The following is a 26,068-nucleotide window of genomic DNA, read 5'->3' as shown; positions in this document are numbered from 1 at the left end:
TATTATTTGGGCATTTTCCATGAGAAGAAAAACGGAGCATATTAATTTTGTGAAAGATTAGGTTATTATTTGACTTTGTGAGAAGGTTTTCACATGGCCTAAATGATCAGAATGCTTAAATAATTGAGATTTTAAGAAAAAAAATCAGTATCTTCTTTCTTTGATAATTGGGACCTTTTTTCAAGCTACATAGATGTAAGGCAATTGGTTTTGCTGTGCAAAATGATCATCTTTGTAATATTTTTCATTGCACAAAACGCCTCCTTCTCCAAGTTGCTGCAGCTTTCAGCATGGAATGCTTTGAACCTGAGCTCTGTGCAGTGACTCCCCGGTTTGTCATCCCACAATATTTGGTTTCCCTAATCTGGAGAAATCTGGACCTGGGTTAGATTTTCCAAAACGCTCAGCAGATCACTGGGGCACAAAGCAAAGCAAATTGAAGTGGGAAATCACCGGCTTTTCACATGTCCGTTGCAGTCCCCTGTTCATAATTATGAAGTACAGTAGCAGTTTTATTTTGAGTTTGTTATTCTACAAGTAGAATTTGTCCGGAAAGGGGAGGAGAATTCTTGGGCTCTCTTTCTGAGAGCTAGAAAATATGGATATTACAGCTCTGAAGTTGTACTAATTTAAGCAGCACACAATCCTCTCAGCATTAGGAATGAATTCATGGAGGGAATGTGGCAGTTAGAATATTCCCTGCTCACAGACAGAATCTAATATAGAGTCTCAAGATAATGCTGTAAAAATGGCAATAAGATGAAAATATCTAAATAAGAATAGCATTATCTAGCTGTAAATTACACAGCAAGTACAAAGAGATAAAATGCTAACCAAATTGGCTGAAATAAACAACAATAACAAAGAAAAATGCTTCCTCTAATCTGACAATTACAGTGTCAAATGCAACCTCCGTTTATAAGATTCTCAGCTGAGATGACAAATTGTATGAAGGTTTTAGTCACTGTTACCATTATTTGTATTGTACCATATTTATAGAGGGACGCGGTGGATGTTGAGCTTGTCGATTGAAAGGTTGGCAGCTCAGTGGTTCGAATCCCTAGCGCTGCTGTGTAACGGGGTGAGCTCCCGTTACTTGTCCCAGCTTCTGCCAACCTAGCAGTTTCGAAAGCACGTAAAAAATGCAAATAGAAAAAATAGGGACCCCCTTTGGTGGGAAGGTAACAGCGTTCCATGCGCCTTTGGCGTTGAGTCATGCCGGCCACATGACCACGGAGACATCTTCGGACAGCGCTGGCGCTTCGGCTTTGAAACGGAGATGAGCACCGCCCCCTAGAGGCGGCAACGACTACCACGTATGTGCGAGGGGAACCTTTACCTTTACCTTACCATTATTTGTTGAAATAACACACTTCATTAAATTCACATTTGTGAGTGACCTTTGTGAAGTTCCGTCGGGGGTGATCCCTCTAGACTGTATGCTTCTGCTGTGGTTCCCAAGCTGACTGAGCCAAAAGTGTGATGCAAAAACAAACAACAAAAAGGCAGATGCTGGTAATACTGTGTCAAGATGAAAAGACGTGGTCAGTCTTCTTTATTCTCCCTTTGGTCATTCCAGCCCCAACACTAGAATACTCTGCTCTCTTGCTCTCTCCACTCTATTATGGTTAACATTTCCAAAATTTGCCAATGGAATCATGGGATTGGACAGACGCTTCCCATGAATTAGAATAGAACAGATAGAATAGAATTCTTTATTGGCCAAGTGTGATTGGACACACAAGGCATTTGTCTTTGGTGTATATGCTCCCAATGTACATAAGGAGAATAAAATACATTCATCAAGAATAAAAAGATACAACACTTAGTGATAGTCAAGGTTACTAATAAGCTATTAAATCATACTAGGAAACAAAAACAATATAAATTGAAAGATACAAGCAACATGGCTATAGCAATAAGTGGGAAGAGATAGATACTAGTAAGGAAGAGAAGAATAATAGTAATACATACTTAGTAAATTATTTGACAGTATTGAGGGAATTATTTATTTAGCAGAGTGATGGCCTTCGGGAAGAAACTGTCCTTGTGTCTAGTTGTTCTGGTGTGCAGTGCTCAACAGCGTCGTTTTGAGGGTAAAAGTTGAAACACTTTATGTCCAGGATGTGAGGGGTCTGTAGATATTTTCACAGCCCTTTTTTTGACTCGTGCAGTATACAGGTCCTCAATGGAAAGCAGGTTGGTAGCCATGGTTTTTTCTGCAGGTCTATTATGAATTATGTACCACATTATGTACAACTACAATGGCTACAGTAATTTCTTACGGTTGTTACAAGCCATAAGACCAAGCTGGAAAGTCCTGACATTCTCACAGGATTTGGCCCTTAGGTTTGATGCAGTGTTGACTTATTTATATTGTCTATGTCATCTTACTCTCTGCATCCTCGGTTTTTCTCTTGAGGAAGGTATGTGTCTGTAGAATAACTCTTACTTTATCGAATATTAACACCTGGAGAAGCACAAGCAGGAATGTCCTGGAGGGAGGAGTGAAAAATACCAAGAGGGTTGGCAATCTTGCAATCAAAGTCCCATATGGAGGTAAGGGTTCCGTTGTGTGGTCACAGCTGCCACCCTGACTCCACATCCCTTGAAAAGAATGATGAAGCTCAACCCTCTTTGGCAGCTGTGATTGTTTCATCTGCCACCTACATACATTTCATCTATGGTCTTACATGAAAGGGAGTAAACAAAGATCTTAGAAGGTAATTCAATGAAATGGCCCAAAGCCATAAAGCTGCTACTGTCAGTTAACCTATCTAGTCAGCAGTAGTCAAAGCAGCTCAAATTTAAGTGGGGTGAGGAAGATGCGTGGAGAAAACAGTAAGAGTTAGATTTAAGAAACCTGAGACCTGCATTTCTCTGGGTGTGGCATTTTTATTGCTATGATTTTCTTCTTTTCTTCCAATGTTAATGCTTTAATACTGTCATAAGCCACCAAGCACTGCCTGATGAGTGGGCATTAAATCAATGGATTAAATAAATCTAATAGCTTTGAAAGACGATCTCAGGATCCAGAATGCCTGCTATGAGAAAAGATAACTTTCAAGTAACTTTGAAGGATCTGAAAATTCTGCAGCATCCATAAAGAAGAGATGCCAACAAGACGACCAAGGATAGCCTTAAACATTTGCAGCCCTTCCCTCAGTATGCAGATTTTTGCCAAAGGTAGCCCAATATGGAACATATTGCAGGAATCCCATGGAGGGTAATCCAGAGAGAACTGAAGGACAGCAGCTACTTGCATTCTATATTTTATATAGAGCTATTTCTATAGTTGCCCATCCTAATAAATGATTTTGGTGGCTTATAATGTTTAAAAAATACTACAATTAAATCAATAAAACATTAAATTAAAAAATGAATAAACTTCCAAAATAAATATACCAAGGAGGTGCCAAGATACTAGGCCAGTTAACAATAAAACCGGGAAATGGGCCCCTAATAAATTCAGCATCTAATTTTGTCTGAACTGTTTCTAGTTACTGACCTTCAGCCTTTTCCAGGGCCAGCTAGCCATTTTGGAACCTGAGTCAAAGTTTGGCACCCTACAGCTTTGGCTCATCTTCTAGTTTGATTAGAAATTTCAAAAAGATGGCCTCTTGTTTCTTTTTTCCTTCAGGTTTTTATTTATTTATTTATTTATTTATTTATTTATTTATTTGATTTTTATACCGCCCTTCTCCCGAAGGACTCAGGGCGGTGTACAGGCAGAATAAAACCAACAAAGAACAATATACAATATACAAAGTTAAAATATCAATTAAAAACTTATTAAATGAGCCTGAAAAATTTAAGAAATTTACCATAAAACCAAAAACCCCATTAAAATTGCTAAAAATTTGAGTTTAAAATTCCATTCAAGCCAGCCCCGCGCGAATAAAGAGATATGTTTTCAGTTCGCGACGGAATGTCCGAAGGTCAGATATCTGGCGTAAGCCCGGGGGGAGTTCGTTCCAGAGTGTGGGAGCCCCCACAGAGAAGGCACATGAGTTTTACACATGATTTTCAGCCCCAGACATTGTTCTTTTTGGAGGGGACCTTGTCCTATTTTAAGTGCAAACTTATATATGACTCTTGAACGGGTAGGCAGACTCACACAATGCACCATTATTGCTTTTTTCTGTGTTTTTCTGAAGTCTTTTCCATTTTGGTGTCCCCTAAAATTTGGCACTCCTAGCTAGTGCCTATGTCAACTCGTATAGCCTACTCAGCCGGCTTCTGGAGCTGGAGCTGGCCTTGTCCAGTTCCCATAAAAATGAAAAGCAGATGTGAGCATCTGCTGTCTCTTGATGAGCCTCAGAATGGCTACTCTGCACTAAGCAACCACTCAAGTTTTAGTCTGAATCCAGAATCTGCCTGGAAGCTCAGTCCCGATTGAATTTTTTATCTCCTTTATATTCATGTCTTTATTCATTGCAGTACAGTCCAATACAGTGTTTCTCAGCCTTGGCCACTTGAAAATGTATGGACCTCAACTTCCAAAAATTGAATTCTTATTGCAGAATAAGAGTGACTAAATTAATAGACCTGTGAAATGTTGCCAGTGTAATATACTTGGACTTCAATAAGGCATTTGACAAAGTAGACCTCAGCCTACTTCTTGAAAAGATAGAGACGTGGGACAGACAGCATCACCACCAAATAGATTCAGAACTGGCTGACAAGCCACACTCGATGTGTAGTCCTCAAGAGAACTATAGTACATCTACTGAAGTGGGGTACCCCGAGCTGCTTCTTAGGCCCAGTACCCTTCAACATCTTTATAAACAATTTAGATGAGATAAAAGGGGAACTCATCAAATTTTCAGATGACACCAAGTTGGGAGGAATAGCTGACACTTTATAAGATAGGCTGAAAAGCCAGAAAGATCTTGACTGATTTGAATAGTGGACCCTAGCCAACAAAATGTAATTCAGTGGTGAGAAAAATACGGTCTTAAACTTGGATAAGAAAAACCAAATGCACAAGAGTAACATAGGTGGCTCAACAGCAATAGCTGTGAGAGTGATCAAGGAGTCCTAGTAGACAACCACCTAAGTATGAGCTGTAGCTGCCAAAAAGGGCAATTAAATCCTGGGCTCCATCAACAGAGGAATAGTATCAAGATCATGAGAACTATGGTATTAATAGAATAAAATAGAATTTTTTATCAGCCAAGCGTGATTGGACACACAAGGAATTTGTCTTGGTGCATATGCTCTCAGTGTACTTAAAAGAAAAGATACGTTCATCAACAGTTCTAAGGTATAATACTTAATGATAGTCATAGGGTACAAATAAGCAATTAGGAAACAATATCAATATAAATCGTAAGGATACAGTCATACAGTCATAAGTGGAAGGAGATGGGTGATGGGAACGATGAGAAGATTAATAGTAGTGCAGATTTAGTAAATAGTTTGACAGTGTTGAGGGAATTATTTGTTTAGCAGAATGATGGCATTCGGGGAAAAAATGTTCTTGTGTCTAGAACAGTGGTGTGCAGTGCTCTGTAGTGCTCTGTAGTGTCGTTTTGAGAGTAGGAGTTGAAACAGTTTATGTCCAGGATGCAAGGGGTCTATAAATATTGTCACAGCCCTCTTTTTGATTCGTGCAGTATACAGGTCCTCAGTGGAAGGCAGGTTGGTAGCCATTGTTTTTTCTGCCATTCTAATTATCCTGTGAAGTCTGTGTCTGCTTGTTGGGTTGTAGAACCAAACCAGACAGTTATAGAGATGCAAATGACAGATTCAGTAATTCCTCTGTAGAAGTGGATCAGCAGCTCCTTGGGCAGTTTGAGCTTTCTGAGTTGGCGCAGAAAGAACATTCTTTGTTCTGCTTTTTTGATGACGTTTTTGATGTTAGCTGTCCATTTTAGATCTTGCGATATGATAGAACCTAGAAATTTGAAGATCTCTACTGTTGATACTGTGTTGTCTAGTATTGTAAGAGGTGGAAGTATGGAAGAGTTTCTCCTAAAGTCTACCACCATTTCTACGGTTTTGAGTGTGTTCAGTTCCAGATTGTTCCAATCACACCACGAGGCTAGTTGTTCAACCTCCTGTCTGTAATAGCGCTATCTACTGCTTCGGTAAGACCACACTTGGAATACGGCATCTAGTTCTGGTCACCATGGTAGAAAAAGTTGTTGAGACTCTAGAAAGATTACAGAGAAGAGCAGCAAAGGGGTCTGGAGGCTAATACATATGAAAGGTTGCAGGAACTGGTCCAGTCTAGCAAAGAGAAGGACTAGGTGACATGATAGCAGTCTTCTATTTGAGGGCAGTCACAGAAAGGAGGCAGTCAATCTATTCTCCAAATCATCTGAGGACAGGACAAGAAGACAGTTGAAAACCTATGAAGGAGAAATTCAACCTAGAACTAAAGAGAAATTTCTTGACAGTGAGAACAATTAATCAGTGGAACAGCTTCAGAAGTTGTGGGTGGTTCATCACTGGGAGATTTTAAGAAGAGATTGGACAGCAATTTGTCTAGAATGGTTTAGGGCAGTGGTAGTCAACCTGGTCCCTACCGCCCGTAGTGGGCGTTCCAGCTTTCATGGCAGGCGGTAGGGGTTTGTCCAATACTGAAGCACTTTCCTTTTTTTTAATTTAATTGACTTTAAAAAAAAATTTCATAGCATTATATAAAAACATTTTCATTAGGTTTTCATAAAATTCCCCATGACAATTTAAATTTCAGAAAATATACTATTTGTATCACTCGCGCATAAGTTTAGTTCACGTTACCCAAGTGAAACTAAATGGCGCTATAGTGCCACCGCAAACAAAGTCCCAGAATAGCTCGTGCATCTCCCCCCAAACTGGTGGGCAGTTATAAAATTTTACTACTAACAGAGATACAAAAGTGGGCAGTAGGTATAAAAAGGTTGACTACCCCTGGTTTAGTGTCTCGTGCTTGAGCAGGGGATTGTACTAGATACAGGGGCCTGCAACCTTAAATACTCAGCCATTTGGACCCGTTTCCCACAGAAAAGAAATCACGAGGAGCCACAAAACCTGGGTGGGCTTGGCCAACCCAACGTCACTCACTCCCACCCAATCACAAGACACACCCCCAGCCACGCTTACCCAGGTTTTGTTGTTCCTGGTGGTGTTTTTTTCTGTGGGAAACAGGTCTCTCTCTTTCTCTATCTATCTATCTCTCCCTCTCCCTCTCTCTTTCTCCCTCTTTGTCTCTCTCTGTCTCATGGCTGTATGTGTGCGTGTGTGTGTGTGTTCCCTCTTGAATCATTTCCCAAAACAGGTGAGGGTTGGGGGGGGGGGTTTGAGCTGATATTGTTCTTTCTTCTTCTTCGAGTGCTTTTTACCGTATTTAAATCAAGAGTCATTTCAGGTTCCCAGATAAATGAAGCTCTTTCGTCCCCCTGCTGTGGCTCCCTGTGGGCTGAGCCCACCACTGGCTGGCCACGGCCCACGCCCTCCCCTCCCAGTCACTCCTCGCCTGGCCTGAGAAGGGTGACGGCGGGAGATGGAGACTCGCTCCATATTCCAGAGCGGGAGCGAAGCACCCCTGTAGTTGCCATATCTCGCAGGCGCTTCTTCCGGCCCTTGTTGGAGCTGCGTGGACCTTGGTCACTCAGAGAGACGCATGACTTGCTCTCCGCCGCAAGACACTGGCTTGGCCTGGCTGCGGCCAACACCACTGCTGTTGCCACCTCCATAGCCTGCCCGCTGCTCTCACAGTGCCTTGTGCAGTACAGTTAAATTTAGCGTGCTTCACAATGGGGGAGACGGTGTCCCCTCCTCCTCCTGGAGCTCATGACTATTCAGAGGATTGTTCATAGCTGGGCTGGGCCAGTGTCTCCCTGAGTGACCAAGGTGCGCGCAGCAACAACAAGGGCCGGAAGAAGCGCCTGCGAGATATGGCGGGAGTGCTTTGCTCCCGCTCGGGAATATGGAGTGAGTCTCCATCCCCGCCGTTGCCCTTGCCTTCTCAGGCCAGGCAAGGAGTGATTGGGAGGGGAGGGTGACGGGCAGGGCCAGCCAGTGGTGGGTTCAGCTGACAGCGAGCCACAGCAGGGGGATGAAAGAGCTGCATGTGGTCCGGAGTCACAGGTTGCAGACACCTGCACTAGAAAATCTCCAAGGTCCCTTTCAGCTCTGTTATTTTGTTATCTATCTTGTAGGACTAACAACCATGAACCTGGATGACAACACAAAATGGCTCGTGTGGGTAGCCAAGCAGTTTGAGAATATTGTTGGTGACAATAAAGAAATCAGCTTGGAACAATTCAAAACTGCACTTAAAGTGAAGGAGGCAAGTTGTGTCTGACTGAGCTGTGTGGGTGACAGAGCTATGGCCATTCCATAACTCGGAATGGCCACCGTTGCAAGCAAAAAATACAGAGATGTTTGATTTCCTCTCTTCCTTGATAGAATTGAAGAATTCATTTGATATGCTACTTAAAGTCAAGAGACCTGAGAAAGAAGCAGAAAGGCAGCGGGGAAAAGAGCAGATTTTTTAAAAACTTTTATTTATTTGTTTGTTTGTTTGTTCATTATTTCAATTTATATAGCTGCCCATCTCACTTATGTGATTTTGAGAAGCTCCCAGAGGTGAAATCTAAAAATTTTCCCTACCGGTTCTGTAGGTGTGGCTTAATTGGTGGGTGTGGTTTGGTGGTCAGGTGACTGGGTGGGCGTGGCCAATAACAATAATAATAAAAATAATAAACAAAGTACACAAAACAATAAGAGGTATCAAAAACCAACTTTCACACTTTACACACACACAACACAACTGACACACACACACACACAAAATGCCACAAACAGCTTTGTGAGATTTTGTGTGTTTGTGCAGTTAGAACAAAACATTACAGAAACACACCAAATCTCAGAAAGCTGCATAAATATTTTATTTTATTATTTTATTTTATTTATATTTTTAGGTAAAAGCAGCTAAATTTAAAACTTCCTTAACTTTAAATTGCTATGTCTAAAAAAAAATAAAACTAAGAAACCTCCAATTAATGATTTTTTTAAAGGTCCCCCCCAAACCGCCCCCCGTTACTTACCCAGTTAAAGGGACAAGGCAGGCAGATTGAGTTGCTCACCAATGAGATGGATTGCAGGCAGGCAGATTGAGTTGCTAGCTGATGCAATTGATTGCAGCAGCCAAAGCAAGGCAGGAATAGCGAGCCAGCCCGAAAGAAGCAGCAAGCTGCCAAGTAGGCAGGTGGGTACCGGGCGATTGGGTGCGCATGGGGGGGGTACAAGGATTTTTGCTACCGGTTCTCCGAACTACCTGCCCCCATTGTTACCAGATCGCCTCCACTCCTCTGCTCACAACAAAATACCTTATGACATCAGACTCGAAATTTTGGGCTTAGACAATTTAGAACTTTTCCGTCTTCGGTCTGACCTAAGCATAGTACATAAAATCATCTGCTACAATGTCCTACCTGTCAATGAATACTTCAGCTTCAATCAAAACAATACAAGAGCACACAATAGATACAAACTCATGGTAAACTGATCCAAACTACACTGAAGAAAATATGACTTCAGCAACTGAGTGGTCAACGCCTGGAATGCACTAGCTGACTCTGTGGTCTCTTCCCCAAATCCCCAAAACTTTTACCTTAGACTGTCTACTGTCGACCTCACCCCATTCGTAAGAGGTCTGTAAGGGATATGCATAAGCGCACCAGCATGCCTACTGTCTCTGTCCTAATGTTTTCTTTTATTCTTTGCATGTGTTTATAATTATGTTTACACTTGTATTTGTCATAAAATACATGTTTGAAAAAATAAATAAATAAATAAATAAAATAAAGTAAAATAAAATAAAATAAAATAAAATAAACAAACAACATTTGGGAATCAATTCTAATAAAGGAAAATATTTGTAGCTCAGGGTTGACATGAGGTGCCCCTGTTGCTCTCTGAGCTTGCTTGTTTTCTTGTAGACGTTTCATTATCCAAACCAGGTAAGACCTTCAGTGCTAGGAAGGAGTGCTGTTTCCTGTCTGTTTTATATTCTAGTGGCTTGCGTTTGTGTCAGTGTTGGTGGGGGTGGTCTTAAAGATTCTTTGATTGGGCTGTTTGCTGTTGGGTACTTTGGCAGTGTCTTGATTGGGGTCTTGTTTACTTGATTGTTGGTCTGATGTTAATCTTGGAGTTAATCTATGCTGATCTGGGTGCCGATTGCTGGTGTAGAGGTGCTTGTGTCTTTTTGTTCCTTTTTGGGCTGGCTGATTGTCTCTTTTGCATAGTCTATAGATGTTGTTAATATCTATGGGTCTATTGATGGCTGATTTGTCTGCCTGCTAGGCTTCTAGAAATTCCCTGGTGTTTTTGGACTTGGTTTGCTCTAGGATGGTCACATTTTCCCAGTTGAAACTACAATTAAATCTGTCTATATGTTGTGAAATTAAAGAATTGTCATCATGTCTTCTGACTGTTAGTTGGTGTTCGTGGATGCGTTCCGTCAATCTTCTGCCTGTTTGTCCTACATAGTGGTTGTTGCAGTTCTTACATTGTAGTAGCTTTAGTTGGCTTGCGTGCTATGCTGATTCTATGTGGTTGAGGTAGTCTGATGATCAGTGGTTAGAATGCAGTGCTGCAGGCTACTTCTGCTGACTGCTGGCTGCCTGCAATTTGGCAGTTCAAATCTCACGAGGCTCAAGGTTGACTCAGTTTTCCATCCTTCCGAGGTCAGTAAAATGAGGACCCAGATTGTTGGGGTCCATATGCTGCCTCTGTAAAGCGCTTAGAGAGGGCTGTAAAAGCACTGTGAAGCGGTATATAAGTCTAAGTGTTATTGCTATTGGTGGTTTCTGAGATATTCTGAAATATTCTTGAAGTATGGACTGTATATAGCACAACCAACCCAAACCTTAAAAAGAATTACACTGCCATATATCGAGAATACCCCAGAATATGTCAGAAACCACCAACGGACTACTTCAACCACACAGAATCAGCATAGCCCACAAGTCAACTAAAGTCCTTCGAAACATCCTAAGCAGACCAAAAGATCAACAACTCCAGAAGAAAAAACAGGCGCCATCTACAACAGGGGACTCCAACCTTGGCAATTTTAAGCCTGGAGGACTTCAACTCCCAGAAGTCCTCCAGGCTTAAAGTTGCCAAGGTTGGAGACCCCTGATCTACAACATATAATGTAAGGAAGAAACTGCCAAAGAAGCCAACATCAAACAGCTCAATTGAAGAATATCTAAGGCCGCATCCACCAACACTGACACGCAAGCCACTAGAATATAAAACTTACAGCCAACAGCACTCCTTACTAGCACTGATGGTGTTATCTAGTTTGGGCAATGAAATGCCTGCAAGAAAACAAGCAATCTCAGAGGAATCAATTCTTCCATCCCCCCACCATCCAGTCTCAACTGTCAGTACCTATCCTTCCATCCCTCAACCATCAGAATTGATGAAGCTTCTTGGATGAGAAGCAAAATGTTTTCTTCTTCTTCCTCAAGGAAAAAACAGAAGAAAAAAAGCACCTTTGAGTAACTGTGATCTGGATGACTGAGAATCTCCACAAACAAACCTCAAGGCCTCCCCACTAAGGCTGTTTATACAGTTGTATTTATCATGGTCAATAATGAACACAACCACTGTGATTTATATATTTCAGAGATTTGATCACTTATTTCTAAATCAAGACCTTAAGATGATAGAGACTTCTGGAGTCTCACCTCCAACTTCTCAAACCTCTCCTTTCTCTCTCACAGTCTTTTTTTGGTGACCGGTTCTTTGCTTTGTTTGATTCCGATGGAAGTGGAACCATCAGCCTGGATGAACTCCTGGACACCTTAAAATTGCTGATCCACGGGAATGAAACCGACAAGCTCCGGTTCCTCTTTCGGGTCTACGATGTGGATGGTAAAATTCCAAACTGATGAATCAGATAACCTGTGTTTTATTAAAATGAGATTTTGTTTTTCAGGTCCTGGTTTGGCTGCCAAAAATTGTGCCTCGTAGAATAGCCTCCAGTGCTCCTAATTTTGTATCTGGAATGGTATTTTAGTTGTGTATTTTTATGAGCAGATCTAGGGTCTTTGAGTGATGAACACTGAGAAATTCAAGAAATGCCACTTATCAATTGATGCAGAAACCCTTGTCAACTCTAACACGAAAAAATTCCAATTGTGACTTTGAAAAACTGGACTAAACAGTCATCATGCATAGGTTATGAGATGGGCTGCTCAGTTACAAGATCAGCAAGGAGTTAGAATCTATTGGGAAAAGACAATGGATTGATTTTGAAATATCAAAGAGTGTAAAGAATATGTGCAAGTTTAATCCAGAGTAGGGGTCCCCAACCCTTGGGCCATGGACCGGTACTGTCAGTGGTGGATTTCAAAAATTTTTTACTACCGGTTCTATGGGTGTGGCTTGGTGGACATGGCACAGCTCAGTGGGCGTGGCTTGGTGGGCGTGGCAGGGGAAGGATACTGCAAAATCTCCTTCCCACCCCACTCCAGGGGAAGGATACTGCAAAATCCCCATTTCCACCCAATCAGCTGGGACTCGGGAGGCAGAGAATAGATGGGGGCGGGCCCAGTCAGAGGTGGTATTTACCAGTTCTCCGAACTACTCAAAATTTCCACTACCGGTTCTCCAGAACTGGTCAGAACCTGCTGAAACACATCTCTGGGTACCGTGAAACAGGCCACATAAGCGGCAGGCGAGCACATAAAGCTTTATTTGCGCATGCACAAGATTAGGTTGTATGTGTGAAAACATCTGGTCCCCACAGCCACCGCGACTGCAGGTCCATGGAACTCAAAAAGTTGAGGACTGCCAATCTAGAGCCATCTCTTGCACTAAGGTTAGCTTCAGTCTTTGGAGGAGATTGTAGGACAAGATCCCATCAATAGACCCATTTCTCAGTGATTCCTTAAGGTGTATATAGGGAAGATGGTTTTAAATGCCCTGAGTCTATAATTGCCATATGGTTCCATTCAGTCAGAGAATAACTGCAGCAATTATGCTCTCTAACTCTCAGAGGAAGGATCTGTAGGAGGCATCACTTATAGCTCCTCTAGGCTTTCAGTTCTCCAGGGAAATAGTTTTGTCTTAGGTTGTATAGATGAAGTCTTCTCATGATCCAGCAAGGAAGCAGAGTCAACTGAATTTGATTTCCTGGTGCACACTTTCTGTCCATTGATCACCACCTCCTCCTCCTCCTCCTCTCATAGCAACAACTTAAATCTGACCTGTCATGGGAACTTACACCAAGTCTAATGGATTTGTTTTCTTATAGGTGGCGGCTCCATTGAACCCGATGAATTACGCATGGTCTTAAAATCATGCCTGAAAGAGAGCTCAATATCTTTGCCTGAAGAGAAGCTAGATGACCTGACAATGGCTCTTTTTGAGTCAGCAGATTCTGATAACAGTGGATCCATAACCTTTGAGGAGCTCAGAGAGGAACTGCAGCATTTTCCAGAAATCATGGAGAACTTAACAATAAGGTATTTTGAACTCCAGCCAACATCAGTCATTTCTGATGAAGGACATTTCACGCTCTGTGCCAACCCAGTTCTATTGAATTATCGGGGGCAGGAAAATAATTGGCAAACTTCAGCTGGTTCATCCATTCCTTTTTGTTTCTGATACTTACATGTGAAACCCTAAATGGCTTCAGGTAAGTGAGAGAATATCTGTTGCTCCACATCCAAAGGGATCTTCTCAGGATTCATGTTCTAGCTGTTTTCTTTTCTAAAAAAAATAAAAGGAAGAGAGTCTTTTCATTCATTGTTCTCCTTATTAATGCCTTCCAAACAGAACCAAACATTACTTGGTTACAATATCTTTTTATAGTGAGGAAACCTGTTTTCTAGAGTTAGAACAAACATAGAGAGAACTTAGGAAAGATTTCATGGATGGAAATCTTAAAGGAAAAAAAACCCCAACTTGGAAAAGTAGACCAAAGTAGACCAAAATTGAACTAATGTCTTAGACTTTAAAAGAGCTGATTTCAACAAACTTAGACAGAGCTTGGGAAGGATTCAATGGATGAAAATAGTAAAGGGGAAAACAACTCAAGAATCTTGGGGAACTCTGACTTCCGCTTGGTGCCACCTTTCTCGCTGGGTGCTAATTTATGGCACTCCACACTGGATATGGTAAAAGCTGGTGAAAACAGCAACGAACAGCTGTTCCCGGCTTCAATTTCCCTTTCTGGTTGAAAGAGAGAGAAAGAGCAGGGGGGAGAGTGGTAGATTCCCGTAGGGGCTTTGTTTTTGTTATGCAAAGTCCTGAAAGGTCGAATCCCATTGAATCCTCCTTTAATCTCCAGTATTCAGCGTGCTCCTGCAAAAGCAGGAAAAGAGGAAGGTGTCCACTTCTGCTAACAATTGATTTCTTTTTGTGGATTTCTATAAGCAGGCGGAAGAAGCATGAGTGAACAATTATTGGTTTGCAAGTATTTTTGATTTCCTGACTTCCACCTTCTTTAAAAAGAGAAATTATTTTTCCCCCCTTCCTTTAACTGTTTAAAATGGCGTTTGAGAGCAACTGAAAGTAGAGTGATAAAGGAAAGGGAAAGGAAAGGAGCCTTGCTGCGAATTCGAAACTGAATGGAGATTTTATCTTATTGTGTTGGACTGTGGATTGTTGGATTATATTACGTTGTTTAAGTATTTCATAAGGGGATTTTCAGCAAGAATTTTGCCATGAAGGTTCTTTCAGAAGAATGGATTCGTGACTTTATACAGGATTACACAGAAAGAATGTATTTAATTATTCAAAAATCCAAATTGATAAAAAATGGGGACGTTTTGGATCAGAGCTTGGAGGAAATTAACCAGTGTAATCAGGACTTGGAAAATGGAATGGAGGAGATACAAACAAAAGTGGATAAATATGAAGATATGATTGTGAATAAACAAGTTGATGTAAAGAAGTTTCCTTTAAATAGTTTGGATGAAATGCCTGAATTTGTGCTACAGGAGGCTGTCTCTCGAACCGAAAAAACTCACAGGGTTAATGCTTTCCAAGAGTTCTCTTTTTGGACTGATGGAATATACGGCAGTAATTTGTGGATTCTTGGACATAAGGAACTACTAGGAAATATTGTGACTGACTTTTCAAAAGGAGTAATGAAGGAAAGAAAGAGATTAATGCATCAAAAAAAATGGCAAGAGACAAAAGTATTATCCTTGAAACAAGGTTGTTTTGAAATATTAACAGACAAAAATATTAGTGTCCCTGAAAGACAATATGTGAAGAAGATCTGGAAGAAATGGGTTGATTATATGTTTTATATCTATCATAAAAGACTAGATATTTGGATTTATACTGGATTTTGATGAGGAAGGACTAAAGTTGAATAGATATTGTAATTTTCTGTATTGAAATTTTATAATGTGTTGTACTGAATTTTAAATAGAATATTCTTGAAAGATCTTATGTAAGAAAGACCTGGGGGGGAAATTATATGGTTATAGAAGCTATAAGGGAGATATTCTCTGAACTGGATTGGATTTTTATGCTTTAGCTGGTTTTAAATACTTTAGGATTAATTTGTTCTATTGATTTATATATTTTATTACTGTTAATTGTTAATTTTTTTTGAAGGATTTTGGTTATATTAGGAGGAAGTCAGAGCTAGAGAGGGAAAATTGGTGTAATAGTTTTTGGGGAAAATTTTCTTAGCATATGTTTGTTTTATTTTTAACTATACCTTGTCAGTTAGGGGGGAGGGGGGAGGGGATTAGTGAAGGGAGGGGGGTTGGGGGGAAAGGGAAAAAAATTTTTTGTAAAACTTTTTGAATAAAAAAAAAAGAATCTTGGGGAACTCTGAAAAATGAGATCATAAAAGCCCAGTCTAGCACAATATCACTAAAAAAGAAAAATAAGAAATCCAAGAAACCAGCCTGGTTGCACAAAGATCTCTCTGATAAACTGAAAGACAAAAAGGACAAGTATAAAAATGAAAAGATGAACACATAACTAAGGCATAATACCAGCATTCAGCCCAAATCTGCAAAGATGAAGTCAGGAAAGGAAAGGCCCAGAATGAACTAAGACTTTCAATAAATGTCAAAAATATTTTTTTAAAAAATCTTCCAACATATAAAAAACAAGAACAACGTCAAGGAAACAGTGCACTAATGGGAGAAGATGGCAAGGAAGTGAGGGCAGCTTAATTCATTCTTTGCATCTGTCTTCCTTCAAAAGGAGAAAATAGCCCAACCTTATTATAGAATAATAAAAGAACAGAGTAGGATTACAAGTTTGATAAAGTACACTACAACATACTTTACTTTCTACATAAGGTAGAAAACTGTGGGTTAGACAGCATCACCACAGATAGATTCGTAACTTGCTAAAAAAACTGCCCTCAATGTGTAGTCCTTAATGGAACTACTTCTACATGGAGGGAAGCATGCAGTGGGGTACACCAAGGTTATGTCTTAGGCCCACTACTCTTCAACACCTTCATAAATGATCTAGATGAGAGAATAGAAGGAGAATTCATCAAATCTGCAGATGGTGCTAAGCTGGCAGATGATAAACACAGGATCCAAAAAAACTTGAACACTGGGCCCTTTCTAACAAAATGAAATTTAGTGGTGAGAAAAGTAAGATTTTACACTTAAGGAAGAAAAAGCAAAATGCACAGGTATAGAATAGATGGTGGCTGGCTCAATGGTAGTAACTGTGAGAGGGATTTTGGACTCCTAGTGGACAATCACTTAAATATGAGCCAGCAGTGTGCTGCAGCGCTTCAAAAAGCCAACACAATTCCATCGAAATCTGTTTATGGAGATTCTCAGCCATCTAGATCATGGTTGTCCCAAAGCTGCTTTTTTCAAGAGGCATCTGGACTTTCTGGTTTTTCTTTGAAGATGTTTCACTTCTTATCCAAGAAGCTTCTTCAGCTCTGACTGGATGGTGGGGAATGGAAGGTTTTATACTCCTTGCAGACAGCTGGTCATTTGCGTTCTTTTAGCGGGTCATTAATGTCACCTGGAGGTTTATCTGTGTCATCACTGCAGTGGTGGGATTCAGCCGGTTTGCAAGGGTTCTGGAGAACCATTTGTTAATTTTCTGAGTAGTTCGGTGAACCGGCTGTTGAAAATCTCCTTCTTCCTAAAGTGTTTTTCCCACTTTAAGGATTAATCCTGCCAAGAAGGCAGGAAGAAGACATTCTGGTGTGCCTCTCTGTGTAGCCTAATCCTTATCTTTATTGCCCTGCTTAAATGTTTTCAGAAACTGCCTCTGGGTTAAGCCTTGTTACATTGTAACAGCAGTTAATGGTTCTTGGCAGTATGCTCAGACTAGCCAGAGCGGCTTCTCTGGAGCTTTTTTCTTTCTTTGCTGATATTTTTATAGGGGCTTGACCTTTTTAAAAGCTTTTTACATTGCTTTAGTGGTTCCTGGCACTGTCCTTTTGGGGTGTACTTCCAATAAGCAGGATGCTTTTATTTATTAAATTTTATTAGTAAATTAAACTGTCTTAATTAGTAAGCCTTCAGGACTGGCTTCCTGCCCTGCACTCGGGGGAAGAGTAGCCATTCAGCTTATTTGGGTTGAGTCTTCCTGTGTCCCTCTGGATGCTGAAAAGCCCCCAAAACTTCACCAGCTCCTCTCTCTTTTCTCTTTCAGTGCTGCAAGTTGGCTAAAGCCACCCACAGCTCCCCGGAAGAGCCAAACCCCACATATCTTGAGTCCTGTGTATTGGCACAACAATAAGAACAAGCTTCTTCTGCTGGGTAGCTATGCCTGTGTGAACATTATCCTCTTCGTCTTGGCTGCCCTAAAGCAGGCTGGCTCTGGCATTTGGATTGTGGTGGCCAGAGGCTGTGGGCAATGCCTGAACTTCAACTGTGCGTTCATACTGGTGAGGAACAGGGCTACATCCCACATCCCATCCTGTCAAGGATGTTCTTCATCAGGGAAAGTTGGATCAGGGCTTCAGGAGGAAAACAATATTGTAAATGTTGTTCACTATGAAATCCAAGCTTTGTGGTTTTTTTGTGGTTTTTTTGTTTACATTTATACCCCGCCCTTCTCCGAAGACTCAGGGCGGCTTACAGTGTATAAGGCAATAGTCTCATTCTATTTGTATATTTTTACAAAGTCAACTTAAGTCGACCCCAACAATCTGGGTCCTCATTTTACCTACCTTATAAAGGATGGAAGGCTGAGTCAACCTTGGGCCGGGCTTGAACCTGCAGTAATTGCAGGCTTTGTGTTCTTAATAACAGGCTTTACCAGCCTGTGCTATTCACCGGCCCTTTCAAATTATAACTTTGCAATAGCACAGGGGTCTGCAAACTTGGCTCTTTTAAGACTTGTGGACTTCAACTCCCAGAGAGCTCTGGGAGTTGAAGTCCACAAGAGCCAAGTCTTAAAAGAGCCAAGTTTGCAGACCCCTGCAATAGCACATTTTTGCTCAAAGCCACCAGAACATTGCATGCATTGTTTTTTAAAGAATGATGAACATTTTCCAATTCCTGGAGATGGATACAAGTCTATAACAGAGCAGTCATTGCTGAAGCGTTCTGGGGCAGGCCGTGTTTGTCATGGACACATGACAAAATGCCTTCAATGCCTTCAGTCACAGACATTGAACTATGTGTGCAATAGGTCAGGAAATGCTCATTTTCCTATTCCACTATTTTCCTTCCTCTGAGTGGCCACCAGTACCTCTGGCACAGGTGGCAAGCAGTCCTGGTCTCTGACTTTCTGTTTTCCAGAAATGGGAATACTGAGCCCAGATACTTTCCTTGAAATGCAGATGAGGCCAGAGGCTGGTGCTTTCCTTTTCAACTTTAATTAAAAAAATTAAAACAATCACTACTTACCCTCTGGGACTCTCATCCAAAGTGGGCAAGTGGACAAGGAGGACCGATACCGTAAAATGACAAACACTTAAATATGAGCCAGTAATATGCTGCAGCTGCCAGAAAAGCCAACGCAGCACTAGGTTACATCAACAGAGGGATAATATCAAGATCACGTGAAGTGTTAGTATCACATACTGCACTAGTAAGAACACACATGGAATACTGTGAGGATGAAGGTTTGTTCTCCGAGCTTGTGGGTTGGTTTCCGAACATTTTGTTACCAGGCTAGGTAACATCTTCAGTAGAGTTTAAGTGATGTCTGTGTCAGTGTCCCTCTGTTTATAAGGGCTTTGTGTGGACGGAGGAACACCAGCATTGATATCTCCTAAACTCTGCCGAAAATGTTATCTAGCCTGGTAACGAAACGTTCAGAAACCAACCCACAAGCTCGGAGAACAAATCTCCACCCTCATCCTATACCCGTGCTACAGATATTTGCTACCATGTAATAGTGCAGGGATCTCCAACCTTGGCAACTTTAAGGCTTGTGACTTCAACTCCCAGAGGTCATTGTGATACAAAAAGGATGCTGAGACTGTAGGAAGAGTGCAGAGAAGAGTAGCAAAGATGATAAATGGTCTGGGAATTAAACAGTATGATGAACAGTTGAGGGAACTGGGTATGTTTAATCTAGCAAAGAGAAGAACTAGAGGTGACATGATAGCAGTCTTCCAGTACTTGAGCGACTGTCACAGAGAAGACAGGGTAAACCAGATCCCCAAAACACCTGAGGGCACGACAAGAAGTAACAAATAGGATGTTATTAAAGAGAGATCCAACTAAGGAGTACTGTCATGTCAGTGTTGTGGTCCGTCAGCAGCCTATGGAGCTGGCAATTGAGTTGGACAGTGATGAGGCTGAGGTGAACCCAGGGCCATCAGGAAGTGAGGTGCGGACTCCAGAGCCTCCAGAGACTGACAGTAGTGAGGCAGAGGAACAGGAGGAGCCTGTTCCTAATGCACACATGAGAAGAGCTGCCAGAAGGCAAGAGCAGCTCAAGCAGAGTGGACGACTCGGGAGTAGGGCCAAGAGATGATTGGTCCCTCCCATAAGGCTTAAAACAGACCAGCACCAGTGTTTCAGCTTTGCCGGAAAACAATATTGTAGCTACGTCTTCTGTTTCGTCTTCTGCTTTGTATACATCTTTGTTTTTGTGGCTTCTGGACGTTTGCCAGGAAGGGCCTTTGGCAGTTTGCCTAACTGGACTAAGGTTTGTGAGATAACTGAAGAATTTGTGTTGGGAGGCATTTGTTTTACTTCGTTGAACGACGCTGGGAATGAAGTAATTCCCAGCTGTTCGAATAAAGTTTGTTTTTCCACGGACCAAGTTTATTACTACCTACTTGGGCCTGGGTCACAACAGTCAGTAAGAATAATTAATCAGCGGAACAGCTTGCCTCCACCCAGCAAGGGGTTGGACTACAAGAACTCTAAGGTCCCTTCCAACCTGTTATTCTGTGTTCTATCCTCTAACCCTCCTCCCTCTTTTTCCCACCTTCTGGGGCAAAGCCAAAGGTAAAATTGGGTCTGATGTTCCTATATTCTCCATTCCTTTCTGCATCCTCTTCCAGAAAGCATCTTGCAGAGATGGATGGCCGGTGATGGAGCAGATCAGGGCAGAGCAATTTCCAAAATATAAAAGCTGGGTCATTTATCCATGGAGGGGGTAAAAAAGGCGAAGGTGGTGGCTGCGACAGTATAATCAAAATCTCATTGTTGCAGCTGCCATCTTGTCTCTTTTGGAAGCCTTGTGGACACTTTGCATAAGAGGGTTTGTGTTGTGTCTTGCCCGCTCTCACAGCAGCCGGGGCCTTCTTATCTGCTCCCGAATATGGAGGAATGTATGCCTCCCGGCCCCAGTCCTGGCTCCATGCCCAGACAAGCTGAAGAGGAGGGAGCACCTCCCGGTCCCAGCCCTGGCTCCATGCCCAAGCAGGCTGCAGAGGAGGAGCACCCCAGCCCCAGCCCTGGCTCAATGCCCAGGCAAACGGAGCAGCTAGACCCTCCCCCTCCTCCACAGCATGTGAGCCTGAGGAAAGTTTATTTCCAACAGCTGCTGATTGGAGTGACCCTCGCATCAGAAGACTGGATAGGCGGAGGCAACAGAAGGAAGGGAGGGGCAGGCCTTAATGAGTGCTGAGTCATGGAGCCACACCCCATGGCCTATATAAAGGATCTGCTTTCTGGCAGTCTCTGAGTCAGGCAAAGTCGAACTTATCTTGCTGAAGTCACTTTCTGGTCTCCTGCCTGCTCTGAGGACTTTGCTAGGACTTTGGGCAGAGCTGCAGAGGCAAGCCTGATTCGGATTTCCCTGACCCGGCCGTCAGCGGAGGAGTGGGACACGACATCTTGATTTGGTCACAACTCAATGAATCAGAGCGGTGGAGATGCAGGAGGTTTTTGTTTTTTTTAATTTGAATTTATATCCCGCCCTTCTCCGAAGACTCAGGGCGGCTTACAACTGTGTTAAGCAATAGTCTTCATCCATTTTGTATATTATATACAAAGTCAACTTTATTGCCCCCAACAATCTGGGTCCTCATTTTACCTACCTTATAAAGGATGGAAGGCTGAGTCAACCTTGGGCCTGGTGGGACTTGAACTTGCAGTAATTGCAAGCAGCTGTGTTAATAACAGACAGACTTAGTCTGCTGAGCCACCAGAGGCCCAGTATTGAACTGGCCAACCTAGGAAAGCATGGTACAAGGAGTCTTGACTTAAATTATTTGTTTAGTGTTCAGTTTAGGCACTGAAAAAAGTGATTTATGTGGCTTAACAACCACATGATTCATTTAACAACTGAATCAAAAAGGTCATAAAATGGGACAAAACTCACTTAACTGCCTTGCTTCACAATGGGCTCAATTATTATTGTAAATTTATTTATTTATTTATTTATTTATTTATTTATTTACATTTATACCCCGCCCTTCTCCGAAGACTCAGGGCGGCTTACACTATGTTAAGCAATAGTCTTCATCCTATTTGTATATTATATACAAAGTCAACTTATTGCCCCCAACAATCTGGGTCCTCATTTTACCTACCTTATAAAGGATGGAAGGCTGAGTCAACCTTGCGCCTGGTGGGACTTGAACCTGCAATAATTGCAGGCAGCTGTTGTTAATAACAGGCTGTTTAGCAGCCTGCGCCACTCAAGGAAGTAAATCAAGGCTACCAAGATTATTTCATATTGGATCACTTGTTCCTGTCTATTATAGTCAAACTGAGAATGGATGCAAAAGAATAACATCTTAGATCAATAATTGTTCTGTTATATGAGTATCTGTCAGTCCTTCAAGATAAGCCAAGTCAAGAAATAGACTCAAGGATTACTGCATCTCTATTGTTGAAGAATCTAACAACAGGATCTTGAAAACCTGACCGTTTCTCTCCTTCTCCGCTGATACCAAAAGAGAATCAAGGCTGGGTAATTTCAGGTTTCTTTCTTAACCCCCTCCTCTCTTTCTCTTTCTCATAGAACATAGAATAACAGAGTTGGGAGGGACCTTAGAGATCATCTAGTCCAACCCCCTGCCCAACTAGAAAACCCTATACCATTTCAGACAAATGGCTATACAATCTCTTCTCGAAAACCTCCAGTAATGGAGCACCCACAACTTCTGGAGGGAAGCTATTCCACTGGTTAATTGTTCTCACTGTTAGGAAATTTCTCCTTAGTTCTAGGTTGCTTCTCTCCTTGATCAGTTTCCACCCATTGCTTCTTGTCCTGCTTTCTGGTGCCTTGGAGAATAGCTTGACCTCCTCTTCTTTGTGACAGCCCCTCAAATATTGGGAAAGGGATATATCCTCCTTTTCATTATAATTAGCCACACCCAGGGGTAAAATGCTCCCGGTTTGGACCGGCTCACGTGATCCGGTAGCGATGGCAGCTGCTGGTTCCGAGGACCGGTAGCAAAAATCCCTGGCCCCGCCCCCTGCCTCTGCTGAGCCGTACCATCTGCAGAGAATTTTTTTTTTTTACTTTTAAAAGCCGGTTTTGCTTCAGCCGAAACATGCCTTTAAAAGTAAAAAAAAGCCTTTGAGGATCCCGCCCCTCAGCTGAGATCGGCAGAGACTTTAAACTTTAAACTTTAAAAAAATATATATTTAAAGGCTACTCTGGGGATCTCACCTGAGTTCCTCATCAGCAGAACCTTAAAAAACATGTTTTCTGTAGAAAACATGTAGAAAAACTCTTTTTAAAAGAGTTTAAGCCACTTACCTGATTACTGATGGACCTCATGGCTTTTCTCGCAGCCGGAAAGTCCCAGTTTCGCTTTTAGCACCAGACAGAACTAATAGAATAGAATAGAATAGAATTTTTTATTGGCCAAGTGTGATTGGACACACAAGGAATTTGTCTTGGTGCATATGCTCTCAGTGTACATAAAAGAAAAGATACGTTCATCAAGGTACAACATTTACAACACAATTTAATCTACACTTAGCTAATCTATTTCATCACTGAGTGATTAATGCTGTCTGGCTTTGCTTGCTGAAGAACTCTGGGAATTGAAGTCCACAATAAAATAAAATAAAATAAAATAAAATAAAATAAAATAAAATAAAATAAAATAAAATAAAATAAAATATTTGTGCAGCTTTCTGAGATTTGGTGTGTTTCTGTAGTGTTTCACTCTAACTACACAAACACACAAAATCTCAGAAAGCTGTATATAGTATTGTGTGTGTGTGTGTGTGTGTGTCAGTTGTGTTGTGTGTGTGTAAAGTGTGAAAGTTGGTTTTTTTGTGGCTGTGTGAAGTGTGAAGTGCAGCTGCTTTTACATTGTGTGTGAGTCAGTTGTGTTGTGTTGTGTGGTGTGGTGTGTGTGTAAAGTGTGAAAGTTGGTTTTTGAGCTTTTTGTGGCTGTGTGAAGTGTGAAGTGTGAAGTGCAGCTGCTTTTACACTGTGTGTGAGTTCAGTTGTGTTGTGTTGTGTGTGTGTAAAGTATGAAAGTTGGTTTTTGGTTCCTCTTATTGTTTTTTATACTTTGTTTATTATTTTTATTATTTATTGTTATTGGCCACGCCCAGCCAGTCATCTGACCAACAAGCCACGCCCACCAATTAAGCCACGCCCACAGAACCGGTAGGGAAAATTTTTAGATTTCACCCCTGGCCACATCCAATTCCTGCAATCGTTCTTCATATGTTTTAGCCTCCAGTCCCCTGACCACCTTTGTTGCTATTTTCAGTTCTCCTTCCAGAGTCTCAACAACTTTTTTATATTGATGGTTTTTAAAACATTTTCTATATTTTTTAATTTTATATATGTTTTTATTTATATGTTTTAGTTCTTATATTCTATTTCTCTAAGCCTCTGTTTCTCAATCTTGGTAATTTTAAGAAGTGTGGACTTCAACTCCCTGAAAGTTACTAAGTCTGAGAAATATTGCTCAGATCTAATCTTTATATAACCATCCTATAGCACATTTCTTTTTCAATGTTATTTCCCTACTCTGCTGTAATATCTTGATGCATTTTTTGCCCCTCTCAATTCAGCTCTTTTCTTCCCCTCCATCTGCCGTCCCCAGGTGCTGATGTTACGCCGATCTCTGACCTGGCTAAGGACCACTTGGGTAGCCAAAGTTTTGCCCCTGGACTTGAATGTCATCCTGCATCAGCTGATGGGCTACATGGTGGGTGTTCTAACTATCCTTCACATGGGAGCTCACATCATCAATTTTGGTAAATGCTGCTCAAATTTTCTGTTTCATATTGTTTTTCTTCTGTTATTTATTGCTTTAATTGCTATCCCAGTGCACTTTACAAAAAGTATTACACATTTAAAATAGAAATAGAAAATTAAATATCCCCAGATTAAAAGCCACAGATGCCTAAAAGCAACACAAATGTATAGCAAGTTCAGATAGTGTCTGAAATTTCTAAAAAACCAGGTTATCTCTCTGACTCTGGCAGCTATTGTGCCAGAAAGCTCAAACTGCCCAAGGAGCTGCTGATTCAGTTCTACAGAGGAATTATTGAGTCTGTCATTTGCACCTCTATAACTGTCTGGTTCGGTTCTGCAACCCAACAAGAAAGACACAGACTTCAGAGGATAATTAGAACTGCAGAAAAAAACAATGGCTACCAACCTGCCTTCCATTGCGGACCTGTATACTGCATGAGTCAAAAAGAGGGCTGTGAAAATATCTACAGACCCCTCACATCCTGGATATAAACTGTTTCAACTCCTACCCTCAAAATGACGCTATAGAGCACTGCACACCAGAACAACTAGACACAAGGACAGTTTTTTCCCGAAGGCCATCACTCTGCTAAACAAATAATTCCCTCAACACTGTCAAACTATTTACTAAATCTGCACTACTATTAATCTTCTCATCGTTCCCATCACCCATCTCCTTCCACTTATGACTGTATGACTGTAACTTTGTTGCTTATATCCTTACGATTTATATTGATATTGATCGTTTCCTGATTGCTTATTTGTACCCTATGATTACCATTAAGTGTTGTACCTTAGACTTCTTGATGAAGGTATTTTTTCTTTTATGTACACTGAGAGCGTATGCACCAAGACAAATTCCTTGTGTGTCCAATCACACTTGGCCAATAAATTCTATTCTGTTCTATTCTATTCTATTCTATTCTATTCTATTCTATTCTATTCTATTCTATCACAAAGAAGTCCCTGTCTCACTTAAGCTGTCATCTCTCCTCCTAATAATATGTTTGGCCACATGCTTAAAAGCAAAACTTTTAAGCACGTGGTCCTAAGTCATGAAGGTTTTAATAATCAGAAACAGCATTCTGAATTTGGGACCAAAAATGGACCAGTAACCGGTATACCTGAGCAACCCAGCATTGTCATCATAATGCAAAAGACTATTTTAAGGAGTTACTTATCCAGTCTTTCCCTTCATCATAGTGAGACTGTCTGAGGCCAAAGGAGGCTATCGTCTCTGGGAATACCTTTTCACCACCCAGCCTGGCATTGGATGGATTCATGGAACTGCCTCTCTCACGGGTCTCCTCCTGCAGCTCCTTATCTCCCTGATGCTCGTGTGTTCCACTACCTTGATCCGCAAGAGTGGTCATTTTGAGGTGACATGCTCAGCCTTCCTTTGCTTTCTCTGCTTATTTTGCCATTTTTTCATCCTGCAAAGGGGTGGCATGATGGTTCAGCTGTTAAAACACTGGGCTTGTTGGCTGGAAAGCTGGCAGTCCAGGTTCAAGACCCAAAT

General features: G+C 41.4%; 1 protein-coding gene across 1 annotated transcript in view; it reads left to right on the top strand.

The window, feature by feature from the left end:
• Nucleotides 1-8,155: 8,155 nt before the first annotated feature.
• Nucleotides 8,156-26,068, top strand: part of NOX5 (NADPH oxidase 5) — a 36,679-nt gene continuing 18,766 nt past the window's right edge. Inside the window, exons 1-6 of the mRNA XM_058156453.1 lie at nucleotides 8,156-8,281; nucleotides 11,727-11,877; nucleotides 13,262-13,472; nucleotides 17,614-17,848; nucleotides 24,395-24,548; nucleotides 25,753-25,928. Of these exons, the coding sequence (XP_058012436.1) occupies nucleotides 8,162-8,281; nucleotides 11,727-11,877; nucleotides 13,262-13,472; nucleotides 17,614-17,848; nucleotides 24,395-24,548; nucleotides 25,753-25,928 (1,047 nt within the window). The 5' untranslated portion in view covers nucleotides 8,156-8,161. The remainder of the gene's footprint in view (nucleotides 8,282-11,726; nucleotides 11,878-13,261; nucleotides 13,473-17,613; nucleotides 17,849-24,394; nucleotides 24,549-25,752; nucleotides 25,929-26,068) is intronic.

The sequence above is a fragment of the Ahaetulla prasina genome, chromosome 13 (assembly GCF_028640845.1).
Source record: "Ahaetulla prasina isolate Xishuangbanna chromosome 13, ASM2864084v1, whole genome shotgun sequence".
In the NCBI taxonomy this organism is placed as follows: Eukaryota; Metazoa; Chordata; class Lepidosauria; order Squamata; family Colubridae; genus Ahaetulla; species Ahaetulla prasina.
This window is presented reverse-complemented; position numbering and strand designations above follow the sequence as displayed.